This window comes from Dermacentor variabilis, chromosome 2 (genome assembly GCF_050947875.1).
Source record: "Dermacentor variabilis isolate Ectoservices chromosome 2, ASM5094787v1, whole genome shotgun sequence".
Classification (NCBI taxonomy): domain Eukaryota; kingdom Metazoa; phylum Arthropoda; class Arachnida; order Ixodida; family Ixodidae; genus Dermacentor; species Dermacentor variabilis.
Window position 1 is genome coordinate 204,621,432 of NC_134569.1, and position 19,882 is coordinate 204,641,313.

General features: G+C 44.5%; 1 protein-coding gene across 1 annotated transcript in view; it reads right to left on the minus strand.

Annotated features, from left to right (window-relative positions):
* Positions 1-19,155, minus strand: part of LOC142573055 (uncharacterized) — a 44,622-nt gene extending 25,467 nt beyond the window's left edge. The window contains exons 1-2 of the mRNA XM_075682557.1: positions 19,046-19,155; positions 13,741-13,867 (exon numbers count right to left, since the gene is read on the minus strand). Of these exons, the coding sequence (XP_075538672.1) occupies positions 13,741-13,867; positions 19,046-19,109 (191 nt within the window). The 5' untranslated portion in view covers positions 19,110-19,155. The remainder of the gene's footprint in view (positions 1-13,740; positions 13,868-19,045) is intronic.
* Between the last annotated feature and the right edge of the window lie 727 nt (positions 19,156-19,882).

Below are 19,882 nucleotides of genomic sequence, written 5' to 3' on the forward strand. Positions count from 1 at the left end.
AACGGCAGTACAACCTGCTAAATGCTATGTTTGTTTGTGCGCGGAACGCTTGGGAGCAGTGCACTGACGACCCGCTAGCGGGCATGTTACGTGGTGTAATTTTCTTTTGTATTTCGCGGGCCCCCATCCGCAGTAAGCTGTAAAACACTAATACTTAATAGATATAGGAAGTTAGAAACCGTCTAATCGGACGTTTTGCAAAGCACTCTACAACTTTCTAGCTGTAATTTTTTGCCTAACTTCGTTGCTTCAGGACTTTTTTCATTAATATTCATTAATAATCTAATTAAGCAAAGCACACAAAATAGCGTGGCACACTGCACACAAAAATAAGTAACATGCATTTGGTCGCGTCGTCTTAGAGTGCATGGATACATTTTTTGCACATTGGCTGAAGTTAGCTGAAACACCATTAAAATTAAATTAAATTATGGGGTTTTACGTGCCAAGACCACGTTCTGATTGTGAGGCACGCCGTAGTGGAGGACTCTGGAAATTTCGACCACCCGGGGTTTTTTACTGTGCACCCAAAACTAAGTACACAGGCGTCTGAAACACCACACATATATATATATATATATATATATATATATATATATATATATATATATATATATATATATATATATATATATATATATATATATATATATATACGGTGTTTAAGACACCTGTCACACACACACACACACGTCACATGTTGCACAGACAAATGACATTGGCATTTAGTTTAGATACACGAGCTAAAGATGGTGCTACTGGCAATGAAGGGGGTCAAGTTATTTTATTCTCTGATTGCCAGGAAAAAGAAAGGAGAATTTGTGGGCATATCTATGGAATTTGTAAGACGCAAGGGTATGGTAATGTTTCTTGCCGACAGTTCTTGCTGTGGATTGCTTAATATAACGGGACATGTATATATTTAGGTGGTTGGTTAATAGTTCGTACATTACCTTTAAACGCGCCAATTTCGTGCGTTTTCGTGTGTTAGTAGTCCAGCGTTCTTAAGCAGTTCTGCGCGCTAATCTGTTCGGTTCAATTTTTTAAGAATGACCGTAAGCGCTTTTCTTTGAACTCCTTCGAGTGTGTTGGCTGGTGTTTTTTTCTGTTCGGAAACCAAGCAGTGATTGCGTTTTCCAGGATGGGTCTGATAAATGTATCACACGCAAGTAACTATGTGTCTGGTGGTGCTAGCTGTTATCGTTTCTTTAGAAAAATCAGTCTGTTTAGCGCAGATCATGCGCTATTATTATTACTATTATTATTATTATTATTATTATTATTATTATTATTATTATTATTATTATTATTATTATTATTATTATTATTATTATTACTTGCAGGTACTGTTGGCCGATTGGGCCGTTACAGGGGTGGGGTACAAATATGGCACAAGACGCATCACGGCTTACATAAAGCAGCACTGTATAGCTAATACTGAATCACAGCGTGCCATTATACATAAATATAATACAAAATCTGACCTAACAACCGTTATGTGAAACAAAGCAGCAATGTGTAGCCGAAAACTGCATCACGTACTACATACTACAACTTACATGATACATATTACATCACATACATCGCAACATTATACATATAACAATACTAGATTCTACAACTTACACGAGAAATGTTAGATCATGAGGATCCATTTAGAAAATATTTTGTAACTTCGGTTTCAAGATGTTCTACAGTTTGAGAATCACATATGGCGTTCGGTAAATCATTCCAGTCTCTTATGGTTCTAGGGAAAAAAGAGTATGTGTATGTATTCACACGAGATTCACATACTAGAAGGTTGCTGTGGTGGTCACCTCGTAGGCTCCGGACTTGTCGCGGAATTAGGTACTGCGCTGCATCTAAGTTAAATAAATTTTGAGAAACCAAAACAAGAATTTAAGTCTGGCTATGCGACGCCGTTCCAAGAGGGGGGGGGGTAAATTTAGTTCTTGCAATATCTCTGTCACAGAATCAGTACGGAAGTACCTTGAAATAATAACTCTAGCCGCCCTTCTTTGCACTTGCTCATTTTTATGAATTAATCCTTTTTGGTAGGGGTCCCATATGATGCTTGCATATTCGAGTGTAGGCCTTACTATTGTTAATACGCTGTTAGCTTTACGGGGGCTGGAGCGAGCTTTAATTTGCGACGTAAGAACCATAACTTTTTTTCAGCGGTAGAGCAAATATTAGTGATATATTGAGTTCAGCTGAGGTCTTCAGATATTGTTACTCCTAAGTATTTACATTTGTTAACGGTAGTTAGCACAGTGGAACTTAGTTGATAATAAAAATTTAGGACGTGCTTAACCTTGTTTGTAACACCTAAAACGACAGTTCTTTCTTTATTTACTTGCATTTTCCATGTTTCACACCATTCTTCAACAGAGGCGAATGCCTCGCTGACCATTTTTTGATCCTTGTGGTTACATATCTCTCGATAAATTAAACAGTCGTAGGCGAACAGTCGCACAGTTACGTTTTCATTAATATCTGAACAAATATCATTAATATAAGTATATAATATAATATATAAGGTATATATAATATACCTTATATGCAATATAAGGTATATTGTGTATATGAGACTCCAATCGTAGATCTTGTTACAATATGACGCCTAGGAATTTCTGCTCCGTCAATTTATATATATATATATATATATATATATATATATATATATATATATATATATATATATATATATATATATATATATATATATATATATATATATATATATATATATATATATATATATATATATATAGTGAATTACTGTAACAACAAGTGAAAGAGCGTGGAAATGCGTCTGTCAGTCATTTTTATATTTAACAGACACATTTATTTATCAATTACACGCTTGAACCATGGAGGCCCAAAATAATTTTTGGGCCCCCGTGGTTCTGGGCCCCCATTATAACTGCGAGTATGTAAGATCGCATGATGATGCCGGGAGAAAAGGCAATGAGGCTAGAGGATAGAAGTCCCTGATCCCGCCCAGTAGCAGGAAGAGCCCACATAGGAATGCACATTTTGCTACAAGTTATTTCAGTAATTAAAGAAATAATTGTACTTGGTGTATAAGTCTACAACATAGCGCGATTTTAGCTAATAGTATTGTAGAGGTTATGCACAACGAAGTGTATAATAATCAACACAAATGACTTGCAACACAAGAAATAAAGACAGCAGATGTTTGCGATCTTGGAGAATTACAACCCAATTTCCTGTGAAGTCATTTGTTTCGAACAGTTGAAATAAAAGTTTGACTTTCCTGTAATTATATCGCGTACTTTAAAGAAGTTGCCCGTATTTGATTGTTGCGTTTGGAACCTTCCCCCCATTTAATGCATTGAAGCCTTTCTTGTACGGAATTTTTACAAAAGCCGGTAATTCAACAATACAGATGTTACTTCGTCATGACATTTACTATGCTGCCTTCCTTTCCTGCAACCCCCCACCTTAATTTCGGCTAGATTTGATGTTCATTGAGTTCCCAGCGCTCTCAGGGTGGAGAGATAAATTCTGCTTTTTTGGCAAAGCACGTTCAGAAAACTCTGGATCTCTTGCATGCGCGAATTACTGCAGATGTCATAAGTAGTCCCCTGCCTTTGATGTTTGTGTATATGTTGCCTAGAACTGTTCCTTTATTTTCGCCAAATATAAACAAGATATCTTGTTAAGATTACTTTCTTATGACGCTCCTAATCCTAATTATGAGGCAGGAGGCGTCGGCAACTCAGTAATTCGCTTCCAACTGGAGCAGGAACGTAAAAATGTCGCACATTGCACTTGCTCTGACCCCCCTCTCCTTTCCACGAAATATAGACCTGTTGTAACCTACAACTAAGCCGGCACACTGGGAGTCATAGCTGATCGCGGCAATATCGCACGCTCTAACACTTGAATAAGAAGTGCTGTCAAGGCAGCGGGCTAAATTCTTCCCCGCTCGTTCGACACGCTCATAACTCTCTAGAGTGCCTGCATACATAATTTATTGCGAAATCCCTAATTACTATATATATTGAACTTCACCTAAACATCACCCATTACTTTGTCCTTACAGTTAACAAACATAAAGAAGCTGCCTCCTTTAGTAGAGCGAGTGGTCGGGGCGAACCTAATATATCACGCACACGAAAATTTAGGAAATGAGTGTTCAATATTTATTTTTAATGCTTCTAAAGAAGTCAAATACGTTAAAATTACGCGACACATTGTACTTAAAATGCTTCGTATTTCTTCAAAGCATAAATATCAGTAACGCAAAGTTCTCTTGAGACATTGGGATGATACTTTCTAATACGTCCTTGCAAATGTTTAATTGGATACAGCTTAAGCTGTATTTCCGTACATTTCCAAAATTTGAGCTTAGTCGTAGTTGTCATTATGCCAGCGCAGCCACCTAAGTTTTACACTACTGGCAAAACAAACCAATAAAACTATGGACCACTGACATACGTATTTTACAGAAAAAAGAGCATTTAACCCACCAATATGGAACGTTGCCTAAACATTATCCATAGCCTGCTCCTAATTTTCCCCAGATATAAACAAGGCACCCTGTTTAGCTCATCGAGGGCACCGGAGAAGCAAACTGCGAGTCTCGTCTTATGCACGAACACACATGGAAAAACGAGTGTTTAGTAATTATCTGCGACACACGCATTTAAAGCAGGAAAGTGACAGTTCGCAACCCATTGCGCTTAAAATTCTTGCATTTCACGTAATTTCACATCCGTATCTCATGCTGCTGTTTTAGGAATCCGGGAAACATGTCGGTTAGCGGTAGTATGGCACCCTGGAATGATTCGATGAGGAACTTTCTACAAAGACTGTATTAAACGTACACACAATAAACATTTATCACTTGTAACTCAGAATATCGATTCGTACTTTGGATAAATATAACCACCATGCTCCACATAGCTTACCGAGGATACCAGGGGAGAAGAATTAAATGTCGTGTATAACTCATATAATTACAAGAAGGCGAGTATTCAGTAACTGTTTTCAGAGCAGATAAGAAACCTACACAGTTCAAATTTTTGGTACACGCCACCAAAAAGTGGTCCTTATTTGTTCAGAATATGAAATATCTCCTGTTTTCGCTGCTACCGGGAAAGAAGTAATAGTGTAGTCTTTATAGAAGCAGCCTGAAAATGAAATCCACAAATCAGTAGCGACACATTATTGAGAAGGAACTTAAGTCAACGTTCTATTGGTATTTAAATGGCTCTGCATGTTCGACCAGGGTAATTTTCACGAACATATGTACCATAAGTCGTGATTACACAGTGAAATTCGACAGTTATACGTGTAAGAGGTTTGATTAGAATTTTGACGGTGATAAGATACTGAGACTGCAACGTTATGTAGGCCATCTGTGAGCGGAGATTCAATAGTTCCAGCATTTGATAATCTATCGACTTCTAGCCGTAAGGCACACAACTCGTTGGGCGCAGCTGATCATAATACTTTATCCCTCACCCACAGGGTCAATATAGCTAGCTGACTTTTCAAATACGAATGCAGCCTTCCCCCCAAAATTCACCGACAATTACGATACTCCCTACTGCTAAATTTGAGTCTAGCTCTATACGTGTTTTCATTTCGCAGTATATTGGCTGGTGCGGGCATTGTCTTGTGTGTCACGTTGCAAACGGAGCGAAGTATGGCGCGACTGTCTCGCTAATCGGGAGATCGCGAGAGGCAGCGCGTAGGTGACGCATGGGCGTGATTCACAGCAACCGCCGCAGACGGACTTCCGCTCATGCAGCGCTTTGTTTCCATATGTGGTATCAGTGGCGCCATCGGCGAACAGACGACGCGCGCTACTCTGTTGCCATCTTGTACCCGTAGCCGGCGCAGAGCCCGTCTTGCGCGGCACTACGCTTTTCTCTCACGCTTTCGCCATACCCTGCTCCTCCTATCCTCCTCGCGCTTTCTTCGCTATAGCCGTTTTTCGGCACCCGCTGCGTTCCGCGTTCGCTCTCTGATCTTTCGCTACTCTCGTTCGCTCGGTTACGATGGATGCCGACGCTCGCCACAGGAACGGGCACCTGAGAGCTGGGCTCTAATAGCTGGGCATGTTGCCAGTAGCGCAAGCTGACATTCGCAAAGGCGAGACCTACCCAGAGCCATGCCTTCTCCGAAATTCGAGCGTGTATCGGGAATCCCATGCGTCATCCGTTACAGCACACAGTCCTCGCTACCTAAGCAGGGGATACGTAGTAAAGAAAAGCGATACTTCTATGGACACTCTATTAAGAAAGAAAATTTAGATTCAGCTGTAGTTTTGTTGCACTTTCCAGAGCGCAGCCGAAAGTGCCCCCTTTCAGCAGTGAGAGAGCAAATGGCACATTTTGACACCTCCCCCCCTCTCTACTGAGTATCCCTATGGGGCAGGCGGTAAGTGCGTTGCCCCTCGTGATTTTCTCGCGATCCCATTATAAAATAAAGATCGAAATAAAAAAAGCGTGCTCACAACAACTAAAAATCTGTCGTGGCATACTATATCTGTTAGACGATATCTGTTCTGATAGTGGACGATTCTCCATTCTATCAATATTCGTGCACATCACTTGCCTCTCGGACAGATACAAAGGAGGTAGTCGTCCCAGGATCGCTAATGTTGCAAGTGCCTGTGTGATAAAGCAAACAAAGTACAGCCACTGTGACCGTTGCTTACGAACCGTGTCACGCGTAACTCCTTTGCGTTGTCTGTCGAGCCCGGGAGTCAAAATAGGTTCTACGCGTAGCAGCTGAAAGGAAACGGTCACACCCGACATGGCATTTCAGATGCGTGTGCCGTCACTGTCTTGAAGGCCAAGACTTACGCGGGACTACTACTTTTTGTCGGCAGCGTGGCTCGTAGTACAAGCCCATAATTATGCGAGAGGTGAAGCCGAAGTCGAAAATATCTTCATTTACTGTAGACGGTTACTGAACTAACTACACGGTTGTTTCCTTACAGCGTACCTCTAGGAAGAGGCGTCGTCCCTTCAGGGCGACAATACATCATCACAGCCTACCGAACGTAAGCCTATCTGTCCGCAGCCACCTGGCGTAAGGAGTGCGTGTTAAAGGACGTCCATAGGACAGGAGAATATCGTACGTAGTTAACAAATCTCCGCGTCAGCTACTTGGTAATGAGCGGAGCCTTCGCGCATGGAAAGTGAGAAAGAACATTCGCGTTCCCTTCTAAGGACTCGTCATATATGCAGGTATGCTACAATGTTCATTTTTCTGGCGATGTTATGTTGGATCTCCAAGCGTTGTGCCTCTTCTACATTTTCTTTGTTTTAGTTGTTGTTGAGGTCTTGCATAAGTGCTTTGGACATGTTTTTATTAGAAGCGTGAGTGTGCTGTGTATACTGTGATGTAGGATGAAGTACTTCCTTTGGTTTTGCTACGGTTATCGTTAAGAAGTTAGTCAGATTGAGATTAGGGACTTGACCTCGCTGTTATTTTGTGGCCCAGTTTAGGCGACTACAGCAAAGCGTAGGACGAGCCCACACCTGCTGTATCGGCCAATAACCAGAAATGAGGCACGCATATGGGTTCCGCGAAGAGGGGACGCGGGCAGCACTGACGCGTGAAAAAAAAGCGGAGCTTCGTGCTTGGACCCGGACAGACGCTTCGGCGTTTGAATAAAGCGTCACTTCATCGGGCAACGGCTCTTCCTTCGCGCTGCCACCGTGCACTCGAATCATCGAGGGGCGCCGACTTCGAACCTTCAACACCTTCCCTCCTTGACTAGCATTGAAGCTACAAGAGGACAAGGGAAAGGAAATTAACCGGCGCAGTCGACCCTAGGATCGGACAGCCCGCAGCGAGGAAGGTGCTTAAGCCCGATGAAGCTGACTGGACGCTCGCTGCAACTTGGACCTGCTGGTACGCTGTGAGAAGCAGTACGGGCATCCCGTACGAGCCTGCCAGACGACATTTGCTCGACAGGAGTTGAGCGGGACGAGAGCTGCTGCGCGTCAAGGAACAAGGGCAGACCCGAAGGACTTCGTTGAGCGACAAAGGAGGTGCTGTGTTCTGCAATCAGGAGCAAGGCAGCAAGGAACGTCGACGCAACTGAGCAAGGCAACGCCAGGGGTGATCCGGTGGAGCACTGGGAGCACCGAACGACTACGCCACGACTAACCTGGGAGACAAGACTGACGCAGCTGACATCAGCACGACAAGGTGAGGCTCATTTTGTGCTCCTTCGAAGTCCCTTTCACTGAATGCACTTGCGTTCAGGCACACTCTGGGAGATGGCGGATTCAGATGGAAACGCAATGGAAGGTGATAGTGTGAATGAATCGCATCGCACCTGCGAGTTGATGCTAGAGATAGAGGCGTTAAGCTAGAAGCTCAAGCTAGAGCTGGAAAAGATGAGGTCGTCGCGTGCCTCGTCAGAGGAACCTGAGAACAGGAATCAGCACACCGGAATGGCACGATACGCGAAAGAGATGAAAGCAGTCCTTGCCCCCATGCCCACTAATGAGCCAATGATTCCCGCCTGGTTCAAGAACGTGGACGCTCTTTTTGCGGCATTGAATCTACCTGAGGAAATACAGGGCACTGTTATAGTACCATTTTTAAATGAGAGGATGCGAACATTCGTTGCCAATCAATCGGAGGCTGGTGTAATGCCTTACACAGACCTAAAATCTAGGGTGTTGAAAGAACTGCGCATGACTCCAAGTGAATACCGCAGAATGTTTCTCGAAGTCAAGAGGGAAGCAGACGAGTTTAGGAGCCAAGTTGCTGCACGCCTGGAGACAATGTTCACGTACTACCTCAGAAGTCGAGAGGTGCTGTCGTTTGCAAGTCTGCAGGAATTGCTGATAGCTGACAGGCTAAAGCAGTTAATGCCAAATGATCTCCGCTCACTGGCCACCCAGCAGGAAGTGAAGGGCTGGTTGAAAGCCAAAGACATAGCAGAGTTAGCCGCAAATTTCGAAGAAAGTCTGCACATTAGCAGGCAAGGCGATTATCGCGGTACTGTATCAGGAAATGGTAATTATAGGCCGCAAGCTAAACAAGCTGCCAGGCCGATCTTTAGCCCTAACTCTGTCGTGTGCTTTGCGTGTGGACAACGGGGTCGCTTTAAGAGAGATTGTGACTCTTCACATAACACTACTGCCATGAAAGCAGAAGTTTTGCGCGTAGCTCCCCAGAATGAGACATCAGTTGCGAGCGTTGTCACATCACCGCGACACACCGCCTTTGGAAACAACCCACTGACGGGTGACCCGAGAATAGAGATTTTAGTGGGAGACAAACCCTGCGTCGCGCGCATTGATTCAGGTGCAGATATCACGGTTATAAGAGCGAATGAGGTATCGGCTGTGGTTTTGGGTCCGAGCAGCAGCAGAATAAAGCTTACTGGTGATTTTGGACAGGGTGTCACCGCGCACTTGATGTATGTGCCTCTCGCTCTTTCGCGCTCGTCGGGGAGCACTACTCAGCGTGTGCCATTGCTTTGCGCAGTAACTGATCAGTTAACGACCAGCGCCGCAGTTTTACTCACTCCGGGAGATTACGAATGCCTTCGTCGCTGCCGGCAAGAGCTACAGAATGATCTGAAGGAATGTGATTGGTGGGTAGGCTTTAAAGCAAAGGAATTAGGATCGGAAAAGGATTCTCCGATGAGAGAGCAAGAACAGGTGACTCTGTGCTCTACCCGTAACGCTAACGCCGTGCAGCACGCAGTTGGAGAACGATCGAGCAATGAGCGCCAGGCGATTAACACTAAAGGTGGGGCAAACACCTCGTTAGGAGATGAAGGAGAGAGAGAAGAGGGCGCACTAGCATTGGAGCCGCGAGCTGCTAATCCCACGTCCATGGAGAAACAGCAGCAGTCGGATAGTCAAGATGCTGTAGGGGCGGATAATATATGCGACAGCGAGCAAGTTCGGCCAGCCACAGAAAGTTCTTTCGCGAAAGAGCCGAAAGAAGAATCACTGGGCGATGCTTGGCGCCAGGTGAAAGAGCGGTCGCACGGCATGGTTATCGATGGTCCGTTGCTTCATCCCAGGGAAGGATTAGATAGAAAACAATGTCCCCAGTTAGCAGTACCAAAGTCGCGCCGAGCTGGAGTGTTGGAGTTGGCGCATGACGGCCCTTGCGGTGGGCACTTCTCAGAAAAAAGGAGAAAAAAGCGCATTAAGGGGGCGTTCTTTTGGCGATCATTGGCGTCTGATGTGAAGCGCCATTGTCAGAATTGTCATCGGTGTCAGGTTCATGCGCGTAAGCTGAAAACCGATCGGGTGCCCATGACGCCCCTAAACAGGCCGCAGACACCTTTTCGGGAAGTTTAACGTGACCGCAGAGGCCCCCTTGAGCGAGCTTCGTCACGGGGTCACAAATGTGCTTTAAGCGTCTACTAGAGGGATCAGATGTACATGCTCCAGACCCTAATAAGGTACGCGCTATGCTGCAGCTGGAGCCGCCTAAGAGAAAACATGAACTGAGGAGTGTTCTAGGGCTTCTCAACTACTATCGAGACTATGTGCCTAACTATTCAAGACTCGTCTTTCCACTGACACGGCTGACAAACAAGAGGGCTCCGAACACAGTGCCGTGGAACTTGGAGGCACAGGTTGCGTTCGACTCGGTGAAAAAGGCACTCGCGTCAAATCCAGGGTTGACAGCACCAGACTCCCGGCAAAAGTTCTTCGATTGGCCACGGATGCATCAGACATGGTTGCGCTTGCCTCTCCCAAAAAGTAGGTGAAATCGAGCGGTCAGTTGCATTTCTTAGTAAGAAGTTGAGCCCGTCGCAACAAAAGTGGTCCACAATTGAGCGGGAGGCGTTTGCAATTGTGTGGGCGCTAGAGTCTTTGGGTACATGGCTATTCGGCACAAAGATCAAAATAATGACTGACCATGATCCGCTGACTTTCCTGACACGCGCGGCTCCCTCCAGCGCCAGGCTGACGCGTTGGGCATTGGCGATCCAAAAGTACGACATAGAAATTGTTCACATCAAAGGTGCGCTGAACAAGGCTGCTGATGCACTTTCGCGTCTCGGATGAACATTCGGGATGTGTTATATTTTTGTTGAGTCAATAGGCTGTTATGTTTGACTCAGGCGCGTATAGTAGTTGATCTTTAGCCATGAATTAGTGTGTATATCGAATCAGCGTGCAGGATTGGTTTTGCATGTTCGAAAACAAGTGTTAAATGTCGTTTTAAGGCAACTCTAAAAGCTGAACATTTTTGTGTATAATGTCGAAATGTCTTGAGTGACGTGTCAAATAGTCACTCATTTGCGGGTGCGACCGATTGAGCCGAGGGTATAGCTGACACTGATCCCTTCGCTCCCGCTGGGTGTGCTCTAGGGGACCTCGGGGTGCACAGAGTGGGTCTCATGTGTTGGGACAATCACAGTGCGGACTGGTGACCGCGAGAGACACTATACAACAGGACGATTGGGACTCCCTACTGTTCATGTGCCTTGTGTTAGAGGAGTCAAACCTACGCGAACTTATTGATGTTGATTGCAGCGTGGAGTGCGTCATAATTGTTTTTGCGTTGGTAGAATGGCGAAATTTTTGTTTACTGATGCGAGTGTGAGGTCTACTGTATTGGAAGCATTGTCACGTGTTCCTCTTCGCCATTACTACACGAGGTTAGCCTTTTGTTTATGAAATGGAGATTGGTCTTGTGTGCGGAAGGGCTGATTTAGTTTTTCTGCAAGTTCTTTTTATATGTTTTATTATGTTACGTGGACATCGAGTGTCCAGTAACACTCTTGAGGGGGGAGGAGTCAGATTGAGATTAGGGACTTGACCTCGCTGTTATTTTGTGGCCCAGTTTAGGCGACTACAGCAAAGCGTAGGACGAGCCCACACCTGCTCTATCGGCCAATAACCTGAAATGAGGCACGCATATGGGTTCCGCGAAGTGGGGACGCGGGCAGCACTCACGCGTGAAGAAAAAGCGGAGCTTCGGGCTTGGACTCGAACAGACGCTTCGGCGTTTGAATAAAGCGTCACTTCATCGGACAACGGCTCTTCCTTCGCGCGGCCACCGTGCACTCGAATCATCGAGGGGCGCCGACTTCGGACCTTCAACACCTTCCCTCCTTGACTAGCATTGAAGCTACAAGAGGACAAGGGAAAGGAAATTGACTAAGTTCCTTTGGTCCTTGGCGGTATGACTGTAACATATGTTATATACTCTTCGATTTCCTGCTGTGAAAGGGCTTAGGCCCACGTCAATGCTATTTCGGTTTTCAGGCTCGCATTTTTCATCACCTGTACTAAATGAAATGAATTTCACCATCACCGTCATTATCCTCACCATTGTTGTTGTTGTTATTAGTATTAAAAGCAGAAAAAAATTATTGGGGTTTATGTGCCAAAACTACGACCTGGTTATGAGGTACGGCGAAGTGAGGGACCGGAGATTTCGACCACCTGGGTTTCTTTAACATGCACCAAAATCTAAGCACACGTGTGTTTTTGCCCCCTTCGAAATGCGGCTGCCGTGGCCGGGATTAAAAACCTTGCCACGTCACTGACGTATGTTTAGGTTGGCGAAGTCTTCTATTGGCACCATAATTACGGATTATGTGTACCATTGATTGAAAACGTATTTTTCTACACAAAATATGTTATATTCGGGGGTTCGACTAAATATTGTCTGGTCAGATAAATTCACTAGAAAACAAGCACATCACTGAGAAAAGTCAAACAAAATGTGGTTTCGGGATCTGTGTGGATCCCTTGTTCGCAGTCCCTAGGGTTCGACGGAATACCGTCTGGTAAGGTAAATTCCCCATAAAACAAGTAGGTCATTAATATCTTGATGAACATGCATGCTCGTCTTGTTTCTGGATATGTTGGAACAGTCAAAACAGCATACTTAACGGCGAGAAACAAAGTCTTCGCTATCACGCGTAGATACGCTTTGGACGGAAATGGACCCCGCGCGAATCAACGAAACAATTTACAATATGCAAAATAAACTAAGTTTCTCACAGAAATTAAATCCGCGCAGATAAAAAGAAGATGGCGGGTGGATAGAATTCACTGAAGCCATACGGTCCTTGGACTCTTCTACTGCGGCAGCAGATAGAACTGAAATCCCCAGATACCACGCAGTTTCTCGCAAATCTTGTTTAATGTACGGTACCCTCACACGTTGTGGAAATCGCAGTTCCCCGAAAAATTGTTACAGGGGAACTCTGAAGCTCCTGTGTACGGCAGTGGCAAGAATGGCGCTTCAACCCGTGTGGGACTGAAGGTTCGTTAGAATATGGATTTGCCTGGAAAAGTAAGAAAACTCAGAAAGTACTATTTTTCGCTGATACGTTCTACCTGCTGCATTGGTGGAGATCTTTATATTAAAATCGTTTTGTTCATACGTGCGTAGTTATTTTTGACATTGCCGACTGTGCTTATCGTCAATTCCTGTTTCTTGCTATTAATTTTTCTAATTTAGTCGCCTGTAGAGCTTCATTCTAAAGCCTGCAAGCGTATTCTTTCTTCTTTGTTGTTCGTACTGTAGCATATGCTTTTCTATCTCGTTGTATTTGATCACATTTTCTGTGTTCACTCTGTACTGCGTTGATAGTTTCTCAACTATATTTCTTAGTAAACGATCACCCTTATCGGCCTTTGGCTATGAAGCTATACATATTGTGCGTACCTTGGAATACAATTGACCAATACTAAATAACTCAAGATCTTCCTGGTTCGATAACCCTTCATCTAAACGCAGACTTACGTGCACATGGCCTTGTAAATGTTATCGAAATCTGTTGGCGCCTTTGCTTTTTCAATCTCTGCAAACCGCTCCCCCAGACAATCCATGATGGCGTCCTCTTGGCATGCGTCTGGCCTTGCTGCACCATCTACAAAGAGAGTTCACCGTAAACATAATTGTTTATAGAGAACAGCACGGCATCTTTAATGCGAAGCATTATACAGGAAGGTTTCAACAAAGTCAGACATGGTCATTCGTCAGTTCACCTTGAAAATCATTTTTCGTATACCAATATGCGAAAATAATGCAACAACCTTAAGATAGACCTAATTATGTGTCATAATACTGAAAAATAATAAAGATACATGCAGTTGTCAATAATGAAATTTAAAATGAAAGTCAATGTTTCAATTTTGAGATGAGTGTTTAAGTGATTAACCAACTTGGTAGTTCGAAAATAGCCACACTGTATTATCTATATAGTAACGGTTCATCTATGTGAGTCATGTGACCATATTATGATGTGCCGGCCCTAGAACCACTGAACCCGAAGGCCACATCATGCGCAAGTACGAAGCTCAGCCTCCTTCACGCGCTAGAGACGTAGCTGCCGCGCAACTAGCGCGTACGTAGTCGCGCGCTCATTGGTGCAATTATGGGACACCGGGCGCCGCCCCTCGCCCCTCTCCAGAGCAGTTCCTGCTCTCAGGTTGCAAACATGCCTCGATTAAAGACGGTGAGCGTTGTTACTACGTCATGCGCCGGGACAACCACGGATAGGTAGCGCTAACCTAATCTAACGGAAGAAGGGAAGAAAGAGCGTTGAGCCCGCTAACGCGGAAGTTACGCCAAGAATAATGAGGGCCGCTATGAATGTGAGGGAAGAAGCGAGAATTATTGTGGTGCGAGCAGTACATAGTGGCTTTATGTCGGTGACGCCATTTGATCCTTCCATGTGCGCTCTAAAAACAGTTGCATCCTTTGGGGTGCATATTTGCCACACAACAATAATCGTCATCCATCTTGCCCGCATTTCCTTTCTTTAACGCTGCGAGCCCGGTACTTCTAAGTCACGAACGGCATGCACGTTGTCAGCATGACAGAGCATTCTCGACAGGAAAGCAATGAGCGCAGCGTTTTCGAGAAAGGAAACGCAAGCAAGACAGATATGACGATTATTGTGGTGTGGAAAATATACACCCCTAATTGTTTTTAGAGTGCAACGCCAGTGGTTTAAATAAGGAGCGACTATATTCACTTTTAAGCAAATTTACACCCTTTTGCCACATAACGATAATCGTCATCTGTCTTGTCCGCATTTCCTTTCTTTAACGTGGTGAGCCCGGTACTTTCCAGTGACGAACGGCATGCGCGTTATCAGTAAGACGTATAGCATCCCCGACAGGAAAGTAGCGGGCGCGGCGTTTTCAAGAAAGGAAACGCAAGCAAGGCAGATGATTATTGTTGTGTGGCAGAGAAACACTCCAAAGGGTGTAACTTTGCCTAAGAGTGTAGCGCTTTACGCCACAATAACTCCCCTTAAGAGGAAGTTTAGCTCGGGCCCAACTCCAACGCGGGTTATTCAAATACATGTAAAACGCAAAAACGGTTTTCTGAGATAACCCTGGACCGCTTTTAATGAAATTTGCTGCATTTTAGAGAGAAAGTAAAAATCTAGTGACTGTCGGAAGCGGAATTTATATTTAGGGCTTGAATTTAATTGGAGTAATTTCCGAAAATTCAACAGTAAAAAGATAGAAGCACGACGTTTGCAAATCAATAGCTCTCCGCAAAGAATAGATGTCGTGGTTCCGTAAATGGCATCCATTAGATCATTCAAAGCGAACAAATTCAATGTGTCAATTTGTATCTTACGTGAATTGGTTACGTTGTGTACTAGCGTTCAGCAAGAACTGTATTTACACATTGCTAAATGTTTTGAGATTCATGTGTAACATATCAGATTTGTCCGTTTTAGATGTACTATTAGGCGCAGTTCCCATTATTATGATCTTATTTTTCATTGCTGAGTTATAGAGGTGTAAACATGATAGTTTCGTTTTCTGAAAATGTTCGTTTTTTGCCAGTTTTTAGTAAAAAATTGACAATCTAAATAAAAAATTCGAAACAAACAGCCACTAGATTTTAAGTTTTTCTTTTAAATGCGACAAACCTCGCCAAGTTTGGTGCAGTGGTTGCCGAGCAAGGCGAATTCTCCTTTTACGTGTATTGAGAAAGGAGCACCGATCAAAGCTTCCTCTCAAGAAAGATTTGGTCGTAATGTGTTTAGTATTTAGTGCAGTGGTATTAAGTAGTCATTATTTTTTATTCGTGCGGTTAAAGCGTCGACACGCGCATATATTAGGTACGTGTTCAAAGCATCCAAATATTAGCATATGCGGATTGTTAATGTGAGAGCATTACATAGCCGATTAGGCGAAATCCCTCGTCATAGTCGGCGTGACGAAAAGGTGGTGCCGAAAATGGCCCACGGCGCACAGAGTAAAAACACGTCAAAAGAATCCTCGAATTGACGTCATATTTCTCAGGGAGGTTCCTGTGAACAAAGTAAATTGATGACTTTGAAACGAAAATTTGGCCAACTTCGGTCTAGGTGGGAATCGAGCCTCAGGCTCCTCAGTGCAAGATGGTTGAGCACGCTTGATGGCTCCACGGTTTCGGCTGACGAAATCTGTGCCTAGTGCGGGGGTCATCGTACATATAACGCCGCAGCCATTTGGTTGAGAAAAGGTGCGGCCTCGTGGCTGCGTCACTGGGCACGTGACAACGCAGCCAATGGAAAGGAGGTGGCGCCACGTCATGAGTGTATAACATGAGCGCGTTCATGGCATTCCGAGGTCGACAAACGGTACAATGCTTTTTTATTCCCACAGGTAATCCATCTTAAGTGTCAGTGATCATTCTTTTTCTTGTGAAGCGCTTAATTACGAGCTCTAACGAAGATCGACAATGAGCAGAATGGGATCCGTATTCCGCGGATGTTCGCAGGAACAGAAACTGAGAAGCTTATGTTTAAAGATACAGTGTTTATAATTCGTCGTTTTTTGCAGTTGTGTCTTGCGTCTTAAGTATCACAGTGTTGTTTGGCGCTTATAAAAGAATTACTTCACACGTACATCATGATTAAAATATGCGGGACTCTCAACGACGGCCTTCTTGAAAATCGCAACAATGCCACAAACATCGAAAAACAAACATTTGGCTGCGTCATTCTGGCGAATCGAAACTTGTAACATTAGTAGAAAATCAAGCTAATGAAGTAAGGCAAATTATGAGGGTCTAAAAAGTCACACATGCACAGTTTTGCCCTTCTTTCGGGTTCTTGGATTCCTTCTTTAGCCGCAGGAGGCTTTAAAGCTATTCCAGGGCGCATGAATTCCTCGCTGCCAGGACGGTTTCTTGAGTTCCACGCCGTCCCGTGTCCTTTAGCAATGAGTAAATGGAACGCTTTGAAAATTTTTACCTTTTTTTACATGTTACTTTCATGGGAAAACACGGGGAATGCGGTAGATGGAAATTCAAGACGATGAGCAAAACGTGAACAAGGTGAATGCAGGAGCCAACGTTTCGACAAGTGGATTTGTCTTCTTCAAGGCGACGTACGCTTTCTTCGCCACAGTATATATAGGTGGGGTTCTTCTAAAGGGGAGAGGGTGTTAGGCGGCAGGGTGCGGAAATGAGGGAAGGTGTGTTAGCGTGTCGAATTGAGAGTATAGGAATGCTGTGCACAAGGTAACAGCGCAGGGCTACCGCGGTCTGTCAGGGCGCGCGTGTTAGCCGGGCTGTGAAGGGCGTCTGACACGCCAGCTGAAGAAAAAAAAAGAGGAATGGAAAGGGAGAAAAAAAGAAAAGAAGAAGAGAAAAAGGAAGGGTGGGGGATACGCCAAGAAATCAAACTAAATGTTGTTGCCTATAGCTTGAAGTTTGGCATAGCGAATTGAGTCTAAAGCTTCCTTTAGAAACGTTTATGCCTATTGTTTGCAATGTCTTGTACTTATGGATAAATTGTGATTCTCTATATTTTCTTCAGAACGGAAATTTGACTGTAAGATGTAGAGTTTAAGTTCATCAAAGTTATGACCTGGTTGGTTGAAATGCTCGGCGACGGCTTTGGGAAGCTTTTTAGCTCTGTCCGCGCGATGTGCGTTTAATCTGACGTTCATTGATCAATGGACAATCAATGGACAATCCATGAACGTCAGAATCAGAACAATCAGAACGTCAATGAATCAACGAACGGCATGCGCGTTATCAGCATGATAGCATTGCTGACAGGAAATGCTGTCATGCTGATAACGCGCGTGCCGTTCGTTTCTGGAAAGTACCGGGCTCGCAGCGTTAAAGAAAGAAACGCATCAAGGCAGATGACGATTATCGTTGTGTGGCAGAAGGGGCACTCCAAAGGGTGTAAACTGTTCTTAGAGTGTTCAAGACATTGCAACCAATAGGCATAAACTTTTCAAAGGGAGCTTTAGAATCTATTCGCTATGCTAAACTTCAACCTATAGGCAACAACATTTAGTTTGATTTCTTGGCGTATCCCCCACCCCTCCTTTTTTCCTTTTTCATTTCTTTTTTCCCCCTTTCCATTCCTCTTTTTTTTTCAGCCGGCGTGTCAGACACCCTTGACAGCCCGGCTAACACGCGTGCCCTGACAGACCGGGGTGGCCCTGGCTGTTACCTTGTGCCCAGCGTTCCTTTACTCTCAATTCGACCAGCTAACACACCTTCCCTCATTTCCGCACCCTGCCGCCTAACTCCCTCTCCCCTTTAAAAGAACCCCACCTATATATGGTGTGGCGAGGAAAGCGTACGTCGCCTTGAAGAGGACAAATCCACATGTCGAAACGTTGGCTCCTGCATTCACCTTGTTCACGTTTTGCTCATGTTACTGTCATAGCGTTGAGTACATGAATTGCATATCGAACAAATTCAAGGTTCGGTTAGTACATGGTCTTGCCCTATACGGCGGGAATGCCCCTAATCCTACGGAACAATGGATACATTCTGCATTATTTACTAGGTTCCGGAGTATTTTCGCCGCATTGGAATGGATCTTGCACCGACTGAACATGAATCGGCGTTGCAGTTAATATGACGCGGAACTTCTAGAGGTACTTTTTTTGGAAAGTGTTAAGTATAACGCGAATACATTTCCTAGCATCTTAAAGGTTGCTGCATCGATTTTCGCGAAGTCCGAGCATGCGTTGCCACTTGATGCATTGCTTTAATGGACTGGCGAGCGCTCGAAAGAGAGCATGGCTGCCTAGGTACATGTTCAACCACTTTACGCGGCGAATCTCACCTGTTAATGGAGAGAAAAGGAGCAGGGCAAGCAGAAAACTCGCATACGACATTGCGGCCTCCATGTCCGACTCTTCGAATGACACCCCACGGGGGCGGATGTTGGTTATAAAGAGCGTTTATCTTCTCCCTTGGTGCTTCGCCTACTTATCGTACATTCATGATGTGTCGAACTCTTCGCACCCGATAACGGCTTCACGAGTGACGCGTCAGCTTATCAGGCGCCACATTCTTTCTGAAGGGGAGGCATTTACGTCAGCGTAAATGTGCCGACTGTGCGATAGTCCCGGTGCAACCGTGGTAGGTATTGCAGAATGCCGTAGAAACACAGTTGCGGGCTGTACAAGTTGCAGGCGATCCAAGGAAGATCCGCCTATGAGAGGCGCTGCATTGCTGTGGGTAACTCCGGCGCAACGGCTTGCGCAACAATTGTTCAAAGGCTATGCGCGGGGCGCATTCAGTCGTGGGGATGAATAAAAAATAAATAAATAAATAATTATTGGGTTTTACGCGCCAAAACCCCAAACTGAATATGAGGCGCGGCGGTGACTCCGGAGTAAATTTGACCGCCTGGAATTCTTTAACGAGCGCGCAATGCGCGGTAGACGGCCGGTTTTTTTCTTTTTGCATTCCTCTTGATGAAGATTCAGCCGCCGTGGCCGGGATTTTATCCCATGACCCATAGCAGCGCAACGCCAAAGCCACTAAACAACCACTGCAGTTACCGAAGTTTATTTCATTTTCGTAATATTCTGCCTCCTTTGAAAGCTGGAATTTCATTGTTGTATCCTATAAGTTTCAGCGCGTTCTTATTTTACACACTAGAATAGCAGCTTAG